Here is a 12,884-nt window from a genome sequence, read left to right on the forward strand (position 1 = left end):
TTGGAATACAGCTTTAACAAAATTAATAATTGCCCAGTGGAGGTCTGGATTCATCAACAGAGGCTCCTAAGTGTGCTGCTGCTGGCTGGGGGAAGGATGCCAGGGAGTGGGGAAATGTCATGGAATTCTTGCTCAAATCCAGCCGGCAATCACTCCAGAAATTGCCTAGTTGAGGCACTGCATTTAGGAAACCCCATTCCCAGCTTAATTATAGACAGAGCCATGGAAGGAAAGGCAATCTCAACACACAGGCTTTATAGCTGCCCCTGGAAATATTGCCTGACACTGGGAATCCTATTCCTCGTAGCCATCTGCAGTGGGAGCAGAGCTGGAAAACAGGGCAAGTGCCCTGTGCCTCCATCGCCTCCCAGCAGAAAAGCCTTGTCTGTACGGACCATTGCTCTTTGTATCCCCTAGCCATAACCCCTGCCTTCCTCAGAATCCTGTGCTGGTCAGGAATGTCCAGGATGTCTGCATCCGTGGCACCAGCTGGACTCTGCAGAGCCAGGACTGCTGTGGCTCTGTGCAAATCCACATTATCCCCTGCATCCCAGTGGGATGTATGGCATGGCTGGTGCTTCCTCGACACCTTCAGTGGCTGCATTTATGCTCTGAGCCCCCCTTTCACACACACTTCATCCTTCCTGAGGGTGCTTCAGCACAGGGCCTTTCCTTGGAAGGTGCCTCTGTTGGTGCCTCAGTTCGAGACATAGCAGCTGGAAGGACTTCTGTGTCCTTTAAGAGAGGAGAAAAGAAAGAAAATGAAATGTAGCTGCTCCTCTCACAGGGGAGAGGAAGCTGTGACTTGTGCAGTTGCAATCCTGCCCCAGGAAGGTTTTTCCTCCCTCTGTGACTTTCCCCACCTGGAGTTGATTTAATCAGTTCTGCCTGTCCCAAGGACTTGCAGCAGTGGTGTGATGCTGTTTCTCTGCATTTTGCAGAAGGGAGGGGAGAGCTCTGTCTGGACACTGTCCTCAAGGAAGCCGTGCCGTTAGAGTATCTTCTATGTAGCCCAAGTCAGAGACCCACAAGATCAGGGCTTTTCGGGAACAAATGGCGCACAGAGGATTAACAGACTGCACCTTTGTCATGTGTTCAACCTGCCTGGGCTCGGGAAGCATCACTGCCAGCAGCTCACAGAGCCTGGGCAGGCTGTGGGTGCCCAAGAGCCAGCAATTTCAGGCTTCCTTCCCTCCTCCTGCACAGCCCGCTCTCAGGCCCCCAGGGGCAGGCATTATGTCCCCTCCCATGTCTGGAGAGGACTTTCAGAAGTGTCCCTATGGCCCTTCAGCTCCCCCCTGCCGTTCTAACCAGCAAGTGTTGAACAAAAAGCTCAGGAACCTGAGCAGAGCTTTGGCAGAGCCAAGCTACCCAACCGAAAAGCTGTCTCCCATAGCTTCCCTCTGCCCAGGCACGCTTCCTGCCTAGGGTTTCATTGTCCCTGCTCGGGGCACCTCTGACACAGCTGGCCTCCAGGTACAGGGCCCTGGCACTACAAGCCTGCGGGTGCTGCCCTGGCAGCTGTGTTGCCCTGGGTGCCCACCACTGTGCTTCCTTCTCCTCTTCCCTCCTCTCCTCTCCACCCTCCACAGCAGAGCTGTGCAGCCATGGCAGGGCACACTGCCAGAGACCAGAAGGGGCAGGGACCACCAAGAGCAGGGCTGCAGCCGAGCTGCTATAGCGAAGTCTTGGGACAGGGCTGCCCTTCAGTAGGACTGAAACTCCTCTGTCCTGCAGTGGCCTTGCCCTGCCCCACCAAAGCTCACCCACCGCTGAGTGCGTATGTCACAGCCACCAAGGAAAGACCCACAGTGTCAGACACAGTGCTTTGCATAGAGGTCTTTACTGATCAGATGGAAGCACTGCTGGTAACAGCCTGGCTGGCCGGCACTGCTGCTTGTGATCCTGGAGGAGGCTTTTGCTGGACATCAATCTTGGGAGCCTCTGTGCCTCAGAGGCTTTCCTGGATCCCACCGTTGTGCATTGGATCTGCTCCCCAGAGCTGAGGAACTGAATAGAAAGCTCTGCAGCCTTGCGTGCAGAGAGAGGTGCAGGGCAACACTACAGTTCTAGTCAAGACACATGTGGTGAGATCTGCTTCTGGCTGGAGAGATCAGAGCCATGGTGCCTGGGATGCGATCCCAGCCTGCAGGGCTCCACACCATGAGAGCTGTCAGGAGAAGACCCCCTTGGCCCAGGGTTTGCAGGAAGTCGAAGGAAGAAAGGGCAGTGCTAGGCAAGGGATATGTTTGGAGATCTGATACAAATCCATAAATCATCAGCTTCTCCCCCTTATCAATAGACCCAAACATTCGCATTTCCTTGTCAATAGTTGCTTATCAGTAGAACCAGGCCTCTGTCTCCTCCCCTTATCAGTAGTCTGTGCCTTGTTCTGCTTAGTAAGCATGATAGGTGTTTACAACAGACAATACTTTTGTTTAAGCAAGGGGTTCTTCTAACTGTTACAAATTGAGACCACAACGGATCATAATCCAATTAAAATTTTATTAATTATAGCAAGTAGAATATGAGCAAAAACAGCGCTGGACGACAGGGGAGTCTGCGCTCCGCCAGCGTGCCTGTATTGTTCCCTTGTACATTTGTTAACCCTGTATCAATGTGAGGAGGTTGGAACCAGATTTGGGTGCGTAGCCCTGGTTTCCCAGCGCTGCAATAAAGCACCTCATATAACCATGCCGGTGGTTCCCCCTGCATTCCCCCCTCGCCAGGCCGTGCTTCCCTCTGGGCTCCCTCCTGCTCGCCGCCCTTTTGGCTCTTGGACCCTGCCACCGCTGCTCTCTCCCCCTCCGCCTCCTCAGCGCGCCCCACACCGCTGCTGCTCCGCAGCCTCTCCGGCTCGCTCCGGCCCTTCCCCTCCCCGGGCTCACTGCCCCCGACCTTTCCCACGCGCTCTTCCCGCCCCCTCTGGCCTATGCCCAGGGGACGGTGGCCCAGCAGGGCCTGGCAGCAGGAGGAGCGCCCCGGGGCATGCTGGGAGCTGTAGTGCTAGGGCAGCGGCTGCCGGCGGCCATGCTGGTGTTGGGTGTTGCAGCTTCTGCTGGGGCTGCGGCCCAGCTCGGGGGAGGGCCGGGGCCAGCGCTGAGGCGAGCGAGCCCCTGGGGAGATGGAGACAGCCCCGCTGTGGGCACGGGCACCGGGCACCGCGACTGCCAGAGCCCCCCGAGCTGCCCCAGCCCGGCCTGCGCCCTGCAGCTGGCCCTGGGCCTGCCCAGGAGGAAAGGGGAGAGCGCAGAGAGGCAGAGAAAGAAGGGCCTGGGCTGAAGAGTTTCCCTGGCAGGACGGAGAGCGGGAGCTGTGGTGAGTGCCCGGCCTCTCCCAGTGCTGGTGGTAGGTTTGTTACTTTTTAGTCCTTTTCTCCAGAGTTCAAGCAACTATGGATGTGTGACACTGGGGAAGTCCGTTGGTTGATGGCAATAAACATAAATGGTCATTGGCTGCTTTGGCTGAAGTCTGTGATTCTTGAAGCTGCACTCAAAACACCTCGTTATGTCCCCTCCCTTTGCTGGCTCTGTGGCACGGGCAGCTGAGCACCGCAGAGGGGCTGCGTCCGCCGCAGGGTGTTTCACTGTAGTGACAGCCTGGGGTTGACAGGATGGTCACTGTGTGAGGTCAGGCTGGGGTGACAGCAGGGACACGGGCAGCTCAGGGCGGTGACAGGCCCAGGTGTGACAGGTCCCCCTCCCCTTGGGGGTGCTTGGAGCTGCACGTGACACGAGCCTTTTGTCACAATGCGCTGGGTTGCCTGGGTGCGCTGTGTTGTCGCACCTGGCGAAGGCTGGGGCAGAGGTGCTTGAGTCGCCGTAGAGGCTGGTCAGGCCTCAGCGTGCTGCACGCGGGAGAGGACACTGAGGCCAAGCTAGGGCTCTGGGGAACTCTCCTCCCCTGGGCTTTGAGGAGGACTGGGGCAGGTGCCGACATAACGGCACGGCTCACTTGCTCACTTGCTGAGGGCCGTAGCCTGGAGCTGTTAAGGTGGCAAAGCCAGGGCCTCGCTACGCCACGATGGAGGCCTGAGGCTCTGTCAGCCGAGGCTGCCTGATGTGTCAGGGCCTGGCTGTGGCAGAGTGCTGCAACCTCCAAACGCCATTGGCCAGCACAAACTCGGCCCGTGCTGCTCACCCCAGCCTCCTCGGTGGGCTTTGCCGCGAGCCCTCACCTTCGTAGAGGCTGCAAGGCCTCTCTCTGTCATTTGCCGAGCTAGACACAGTAGTGGAGCAGGCACTGCCTGGCCCCGACCATGTCTTGCATCCACTACAAGTTCTTCTCCAAGCTGAACTATGACACGGTCACCTTCGGTGGCCTCAACATCTCCCTTTGCGACCTCAAGTGCAAGATCATGCGCAAGGAGAAGCTGAAGGCAGCCAACTGTGATCTGCAGATCAGCAATGCCCAGACCAAAGAAGGTACGTGTGCGCAGCATGTGCAGGGCTTTGGGGATGTCCTGGCTGGCGACGTTGCAGACCACCCCATGACGGCCGCAGCCAGCGGCAGCCGCATTCTGCCTTTTATGGCTCATCCCCACATAGCATGAGTGAGCCTGGGGCCCATCCCGCCAGGTGGCAGGAGCACCAAGAGGGTAAGCGGTGCCGGGGATTAAGTGGGGTGGTGCCATGAAATCTGATTTAGCGTCCTGCCAGCTACACCAGTTTGTCAGATGTGCACACTGAGTCACAATGTCCAGAACAGAGCCCCCAGCTTTCTAAACCCCTGAGGGGAGCCTAGGTGAAGCTAGGTCTAGCCTTAGTCTCAGGCTTGGTCAATGGTTTATGTCCAATGGAATGTTGAAAAAGAAAATCAAGGTAGAATCAAGCTAAAATGATTTGCATAGAAACCAAAGATGAAAAAAAAAGGAGACCTTCCCACTGAGACACAAAGTTCAGAGTGGACCCCCTGGCTTTCTAAACTCCTGGTGGAGCCTAGGTGTGGCTGGATCTAGTCTTAGTGTCGGACTTGATCAAGCAAATGTAAAGCACTGAGCAGATGAGAAGTGTGGCTTTGGACGGATTAAGCTCCAAGAAATAGACAAAGGTGGCAGGCTCTCTTCTGCATTCTTTCACTCTGGAGCACCAGCAGCAGAAGTGACTCAGTTAACAGTGGCGAAAGCAGTGGATCTGAGTTTTCATGCCTTCACTAATGCCTGGCTTGTTTCAGAGCAAGCTAGTCAGACTTTAGAACCTGGTTTATGCAGGTGAGACTGTGGTGGTTTGTTTTTCTCCAGAGATCTATGGGTTTTGTAGCCGAAGAGAAGCAAAAGCACCTTCAGTTAGTTCAGGAAAGCACCCCCTGTATTAGCAGCTGTCCTGTAGTGACCTCCGAGACCATTTTGCTGTTGGCGTTCAAACTGTTTTTAAAAAAGGAAAAAGATTTAGCTGCTGGTGTTTGGTTCTCAAACCTGAAAATGTCTTGAAAGGTACTGTTAGTGTGTTCAGACAGCGAAAGCACGATGTTACATCTAAAACTTGGCTTCTGTATCTGTAAAGGCCTTCTCTGAAGTGCCGTGTAGTTAATTATGTATTAATACATGTCCCTTTGAATGTCTTTTTCTGTATTTCTGTTGGTTTCAGAATACACAGAAGATGCCCTGATTCCTAAAAACTCTTTGGTAATTGTTAAAAGAATCCCTGCTGGAGGAGTTAAAGCTACGCGCAAAACAGATGTTACGTAAGTGTCCACACAGCCTTGCATTCTCTGCTGTTGGTTTCAGTGTGTGAACTGTTTCAATGCATGTGAGGCATTCGGATTGTATCTAGTTAAAGCTTCCGTTAATTTTTGTTGTCACTAGGTAGATTTTCATGTATCGGTCCCGAAACAGACTTATGTTTTCAGGCCGGCTGGGGTATGGGGTTCAAACTCCAACAATGGAAACTTTTAAAATGATTCTATAGGGTTTGTTCTTGGGGTTAATTTTTCTGAGAGCCAAGTCGTAGATCCTGTTTTGTCTGCGTGGAGAGATTCCTTGTTATATGTGTTTGCTTTTATGGCTTTTCTAGCAAAGACAGTTCAGCAGTGTGGTGTAAACTTAAAATTTGCTCCTGTCTCAGAAGAGTCTGGTTCTTAGTGTTTGACCTTTTCTTGCATTTGGGGGAGAGGGACAGGATACGTCAGGTATTCTTATGCCCCAAATGCGTGGGGTTTGCATACTAGCCATGCAGGAAAGACCGATGCTTGCCAGCTGGCAAACCATGCAAAACAAGAAGTTCCATTCAAAAGCGATTCCTATTAGTTTCCCAAAGCCAGTATCTGTTTAAAAAGAACAGTATCATAAAGTGTATTGCCTCTTGGGCAAGTCCAATGAAGGAATAGTTAATCCTTTCCAAACCTGGAACTCAGTAAGCAGCTTAGCACATTACCAGAAGTTGGTAGCTATCCTCCTAAGGCTGTTTTTACCCTGAGCTGATAGGCGTGTGGATGGCACCCTTTCCTTGTATTGTAATGCTGCCATAAAATGAGAGGATAGATGCTGCTAGCACCAAAGATCAAATACGTACCTGTATGTGGGGATAAGGAAAGAATGGCACTGCTCTTCTAGCATTGAAAATGTATCGGGCAGATCAGCTTTCTGTTCCTTCAGCTGGAAACAGTGCAGAGACAGCTGACAGAGTGCTTAATGTTGGGGCAGGTTGAATGTATGATGGAATGGTGGAGAGGCTGCATTACTTGCCTTGTAGTCTGTTCTTCAAGGTAAATGGATGAAACAACCATTGTGTTGTAATCTAAAGTACTTACTTACCTTCAGGAAGTAGGTGGATGTAAACAGCAGCCTCACTGTTTGTACCTAAATTCCAGAGCAGCCTCTGCTCCTGGGACACTTTGGATGATGTGTGAATTGTTTGTTAACTGTACCAGGGTTGCATCTCTGACTCATGATAGACAGATGCAGGTCAGTGAGTAGGTGGAATCGCAGCAAGCTTTCAGATGGAATAAGTATTTCTTAAAATACTGCAGCATTATCGTAAAGCAAATTCTGGCAATTAAGACTTCTTTTGGTTTTTTTGTCACAGGGCTCCTCAGTCACGCAAAATCCCAGGAGCAGCTTCTTTCAGGTGATATTTCTACTACTATTTTTAGTCAATAAAGCGTATGTAACATGTCTAGTACTTTGGCACTTTGACGGCTAAGTCCGGTAGACACCTGAACACAGTGCTTGGGCTTCCACAAAGAAACCCTGTTCTAAAGGATAAGCTGCTGACAGTTTTGTTATTTCTTTGTCAGATGACTGATTTTTTTTCACTGAAGTAAACTTGCCCTTTGAAGTGTTGGGACTATCACTGTTCCGCCGTAGAAACTAAAGCACTGTATGTGACACCCGTTTGTAATACTAGGGATGTACAGATTGCCTGAAGTTACATTCATAGTTTGAGGGTTGATTATTTAAGAACACAAAACTGTAGTACCGACTTGACATATTTGATACTTGTGTGGCAGAGAAAATATCTGAGGACTTTCTCTTGCACTGTTGTGTTCTGTGGGTCTGACTTCATGACAAAGTAGAAATGGGATTTTGGAGGTTTTTTTAGTTGCACTGAGTGACCAAGAGATAACAGTTTGTGTATACAAATAAATTTCCACATTCACTAGACTCTCAGAACATAATGTTTTGATGTTTGGGTTTTAGAAATGATTTTTGGTGCTTTCTGTTGGGTACAAGTGCTTTAAGTTCTGATCACCTTTCTGTCTCCTCCTAGAAGTCAAACCGAGCCAGCGAGCAGAACATCAGAAGCAGTATGTAAAAACCCACCCTCACCCTTTTTTCTACACACTGCACTGAATTCTAAACAATGTAGCTTTGTGTTAATTTTCCAAACATTAAGTTCATCTGTCCTCCAGTAAAACATAGTACAGATTGTAATTCAAATGTACTGATTCATCACAGTGAAAACTGAGTCACGCCATCAATTTGCACAGTTCTGATGTGAATGTTGGGATTTATGCCTAGTAATGCATGGTATTTCCTATTGCATATGCTAGAATATGTCCTGTGTGCCTTTGTGTTGTGCAGATAGTGCCTGATCATCTTTAGTTCCTGCAGGTTCCAGGTGTGCACAACTGAACTTGGTGCCACATTCGAGATCTGTCTGCCTGTAGTTAGTAATGTTGTGAGTTTGTACAGCCTTTTCTGTGCTTTTTGTAAAAACTGCACTTAAGTAGTAGTTCTCTGCACACACTGTGGCCCACTCCTAACTAGTGGCCTGAGGACTTCACTGTGGCAAGCTACAAGCTGTGTAGGCAGCTGGGAGGGAGGAGTATGTTTGCAGTGGAGGAAAAAATGCCGTGACTGTGCTTTAAATCCATGCTTTCATCATCATGAAAGATTGGGTTTGGTCTGATAGAAAGAAGAATAATAAGAATTCTCACACTTCCCAAACTAATTTGGATAGTATGTCCTGTGGTCTATTAAAATACAAGAAATATTTTTTCTCCATTTTTATGGGCTACTCTGTCATAGTAAACACCTTTTTTTTTTTTTTTTTTTTTTCCCCAATAATGTGAGCAGTTTCTTTTTTTCTAGACAAGTTGGCAGGTTACTTTTATGGCTGATGGTTCAGATTGGTGTTTGGGTTTGGTGGGGTATGGTGAGTTTGGCATCTTTGCAGTTATTGAGAAGAAGGGCAGAGTTCATGTTTCAGGGCTGCTTTTTATCTTGACAGGCAGCTACTATGTTCATCAAAGCATAACTGTATAAATGCATGTTTAAATGATGAGACATTAACTGATTAATTTACAAACTACACTGCAAGTAAGTATCCTGTAGTGATGCTTCCTTCTCAGATAAACTTTAGCATTTTTCACAAGGGCCCCGCTCTAAGATATTCTGGAGCAGTAAGTCCCTCTCAAGCGAATTGGTTAGTTTAGTTTTGTCTCATTAACCACATAGGCACTTTTCAGCTGTCATAGGTTTGGACTTTATTCTGAACAAATACAAATTACAGTAGGTTGGAAATGCCTCCTTCAGTGACACGCAGAGGATATAGTGCAGATTTTCAGACTCTAGTAGAGGTTAACTCTTGCTATGTTTCGATTATAGAACTTGAATATGCGTTTATTTTTTGCTGAACAAATGAATGACGAGTCTTCTGCATCTGTTTCTCTGGCCCAGCTTTCAAAGGTGTGTGTGTATATATATATATCTATATATAGTTGTAAAATACTTAAAAGTAAGTGTTTCCTTCATACTTTTAAGCCTTACTTGCAGTCTATAGATGGATAACTGTTGTAATGTGAACAAACCTTTAATTTTTAATAAAGTATTTGTTTTAACTTTAAAAAGTATGTATAATTTGGTACTGTGCTGTAAAAAGTACTTGCCAGTTTGGGAAGACAGAAGGGGAGTACCTTCTCAGCCTCAACATAATGTTGCAGCGTTACTCATCTTCAGGACGTAAAGCAGCAGTACCTCAGAAGCTGTTTACTGTTTTTCCTAGGTTTCATTAATTTTGTGTTGGAATCTAACACCATTTTTACAAAAGAATTTAATTGGCTGTATGTTATGGACATTTCAGGGCAGTTTGCAACAGCTGAAGTAGAAGTGTTTCTGGAACTTGGACAATGGCACGGCTGGTTTTGAATTTCTAGTCATTAGAGGCATAGAAGCATTCTTTGATACTGCACAGTTTCATAAATTCCAGCCTATAGACAGTGGAGAACACAATCAAATTTGTTTGAATGCAGACTGTGTCAACTGTGTAAATTGTGTACTTGATTGTTTAGAGGAACGTATCAACGTGTATCTACGGTGTATTAGCAGATGTGGCCACTTGAAAATGTTGCAATGGCCTGTTTTGGGATGGAACTGCTTGCTCTTTTGGCTCAACACTGTGTAACTTTGGCAAGACACTAATGACTGCGCTTTGTGAAAAAGCGTAGTGCTAGCCAATTGAATGAAAAAGATGGGAGCTAGTTCTTTCTCCTAAGAAGAGGGACAGGAGTTCATTTCTAAGAACGAGAGGTCTCCGCACCGTCAGCGTCTTCCCTCTCTCACTGAAGAAATTAAACTTTGTGCCTTTGGCTGTCAGTGCATGTGTCCTTGGTTCTGTAAACCCATGTGAAGTTTTACTCTCAAATGTGAAAAACTGTCCAAGTGGTGTGCACATTTAATCTTTTGAGAAATGCATGAACAAATTGTAAAGCAGCTCAAAACTCTTGCTTAAACACATTATTCAGACTGGCTTAGCACAGGGGCAGTGTGCTGTGAAATATTTTTTTTTTTTTTTTTTTTAATTACAGTGCATTAAATGCCATAGTTGAATTTTGATCTATTCCTAGTAATGTTTTGTGGGGTTTGGATATGTTTTGTAAACTGTTTGGGTTCGAACAAATTAGTCAAATGTCTGCAAAATTTCCTGTAAACATTAATGGAAATGATTTCATAGATGTCCATCTGGATCATATAACTGATAAGAAAAAACTGTGTATGTGAAGAAAACATTTAATAAAATGCAGAAACTGGTTGATTGCTCTTGTGAACGAATGGACGTAGAAGTGAAGACATACGTGGCTGATCTGAAAGCTGGGAGGTTGAAGGTCCATATCTTTTACAGTCACTCCCTTCGACCTTTCTTGTATATGGACTAGTGTGTAATAAAAACATCAGAAAAATCAGCTGGCTTCAAGATCTAGTTCTGCACATGGGTGGTATTACAATATGTACATTAAAAGGACACAGTTCCCTGGAAAAGCCTGCAGGTTGTGCTCACTGTAGTTAAATCCCTTAGTAGGAAGAAGTTAGTGGGGGGGGGGAATGCAGTTTGGATTGCCTACAGGACACGATGGTCACATTTCTGCTGAAAAGAACCTTGTGTCTTGCTGAGGGACCAGAAAGATTCCCTTCGGTGCTTCTGTGTCTGATGCTGAATTTCAGCAAGCAAAAACTACAGCCCTGCCGCTAACATTGTGTGTTCTTTTTAATGCTGCAAAATGTAAATAATATAACTTGCAGAAATCTTTCTCAATTAAATGCACAGTAGCTATCTTCTCCTTCAAATGGGCTGGAGCTTCAAAACCAGTAAACTACTGCTAATGTCATTTCTTTCACTCATCACTTCAGTCCACTTGGAAGAAAAGTGGATCGGTTACACAAGTCTATGTCAAGCCTCATGTTTTGAGTGCTCAAGAATGCTCTTTTCAAGTAGGCTAGCAGGCACATAAGCATCGTGAACAAGCACAGAGTCTCCCCAGCGCACTCTCAGGACAACTGTGTTTCATAGAAGCAGCTGTTTTCAGGCAACATCAGCTAGCACAGTGGTGCTCTTTACAGGATTGAGCACGTGGTGTTGTCTTTGACTGGGTGAGCTTGCGTGTTTCTAATGTGTGTGTCAAATAATTCCGTGTCAAACAGACTGCCAACCTGGCTGAAGCCAATGCTTCTGAAGAAGATAAAATAAAAGCCATGATGATACAGTCTTCCCATGAATACGGCCCAGTCAAGTAAGTGTTGATAATGTCAAATCAGTTCTTCGATGATTATGGAAAAACTGTGTAGATGTTTGTTTTAACAAAAGAGACACATGCATACCTTTTTCTTCCTCAAACCGTTCTAGTCACATGAAGAAGCCCTTGGGTACACCTCCACCATCATATGTTTGCTTTCGCTGCGGAAAACCTGGCCACTATAGAAAGGACTGCCCAAGAAATGGGGTAAGATTTGGGGGACTCCCGGTGTTACTTTCTGACCTTGTTTAATTTCTGACCTTGGCAGTCAAATAACAAATACAGGAATAATCGTATTAAGAACTGTTGCTCTTGAGGTGAAATACAGAGGTTGCATGGCAATGCTGAAAAGCCCTTCAAAGTTCAAGGGAAAGCCAGGATTATAAATGTAATCTTTTCCTTTTTCTAAGCCACAGACACAAAATAGGTCCATAGATGTTTTCATCTGTGAATTTACATGCATATTTTTATGTATTTCAGTATTACTGGAGATGTTTCTGTTTTAACACTTTCTAATGACAGTTCATGTTTTCAGTATTTTGTAAGAAACCAAGATGTTTCTGTTGACCCCATCTATTGAATATTTGTGTGGTTTACTGACACAAGTCTCTGGCTGAGTATTCATGCCCTTTAACACTAGTCACTAAATGTATACGCATGAGGCGTGAATTCAACCTTCATCTATAGCTGGTGAACAGATGTTTCTCCATTGGCTGATCCAGAGCCCTGATTTAAGCTTTCCCTCTGAACTGTGCTTTGGGAGAGGAGCAGGTTTGTGTCTCTTCTCCCAGTGGATCACGAGGTAAGGGATATTTCACCCTTAAGAAACCTGCTGTTAAGCCAAAGAATGTCGACTCAGATCAAAACTCTGTTTAAGCCTTTCACAGAATCATAGAGCCAGCTAGGCTGGAGGGGGTGCATCAAGTCCAACCGATACTTCAGGACTGCCAAATCCATCACGAACCGTGTCACTAAGGGCCTCATCTACGTGTTCTTTTGAACACTTCAGGGACAGTGATTCCACCACTTCCCTGAGAAGCTGACTTAGGAACAATAGCTGACTTAGGAACATCCTGGCCATGTTCATTTAGGAAAAGAAGTATTTTGCTTGAACAACCTTCACGCTGGGTAAAAGGAGAGGATTTAAAGGCTTTTGCTTCTTACAGTCATCACTGAGCTGTCATTTTAAGCGCAGGTCTTAAGATGAGGTATGCCTGCGTATCTTTTCTTAACAGGACAAAAATGTTGAGGCTGTGCCCAGACTGAGAAGGAGCACAGGAATTCCAAGGAGTTTCATGATAGAGGTGAAAGATCCCAACACAAAGGGTGCAATGCTGACAAACACTGGAAAATATGCGATACCGATTATTAATGCGTAAGTATGGAATGAACTGACCTGACCAAAAAGCGAACGAGAGAAAGCATGCATAAACATC

General features: G+C 46.8%; 1 protein-coding gene across 2 annotated transcripts; it reads left to right on the top strand.

Annotated features, from left to right (window-relative positions):
* Positions 1-4,258: 4,258 nt before the first annotated feature.
* LOC136006418 (E3 ubiquitin-protein ligase RBBP6-like) lies at positions 4,259-10,659 on the top strand. 2 transcript variants are annotated; one of them, XR_010609124.1, is made up of 5 exons: positions 5,500-5,682; positions 7,023-7,064; positions 7,707-7,743; positions 9,047-9,127; positions 9,522-10,659. XR_010609124.1 is itself a non-coding variant. In XM_065664433.1 (3 exons), exons 1-3 carry the CDS (start codon positions 4,259-4,261, stop codon positions 7,849-7,851), a joined length of 408 nt encoding a protein of 135 aa, XP_065520505.1. In that variant the 3' UTR covers positions 7,852-7,905. The 2 variants fall into 2 exon arrangements, 1 of the variants encoding a protein (XP_065520505.1); XM_065664433.1 differs by lacking the exons at positions 7,023-7,064; positions 9,047-9,127; positions 9,522-10,659 and adding an exon at positions 4,259-4,424 and having other exon boundaries at positions 5,586-5,682; positions 7,707-7,905.
* Positions 10,660-12,884: the final 2,225 nt, after the last annotated feature.

Source organism: Lathamus discolor, unplaced genomic scaffold, assembly GCF_037157495.1.
Source record: "Lathamus discolor isolate bLatDis1 unplaced genomic scaffold, bLatDis1.hap1 Scaffold_186, whole genome shotgun sequence".
Taxonomy (NCBI): domain Eukaryota; kingdom Metazoa; phylum Chordata; class Aves; order Psittaciformes; family Psittacidae; genus Lathamus; species Lathamus discolor.

What these genes read in the sequence shown, in the direction of transcription:
- LOC136006418 (XM_065664433.1), top strand. Translation starts at nt 4,259, where the DNA reads ATGTCTTGCATCCACTACAAGTTCTTCTCCAAGCTGAACTATGACACG. An exon ending in CAATGCCCAGACCAAAGAAG is followed by an intron (nt 4,425 to 5,585) that starts GTACGTGTGCGC and finishes TGTTGGTTTCAG; the next exon opens with AATACACAGAAGATGCCCTG. An exon ending in ACGCGCAAAACAGATGTTAC is followed by an intron (nt 5,683 to 7,706) that starts GTAAGTGTCCAC and finishes GTCTCCTCCTAG; the next exon opens with AAGTCAAACCGAGCCAGCGA.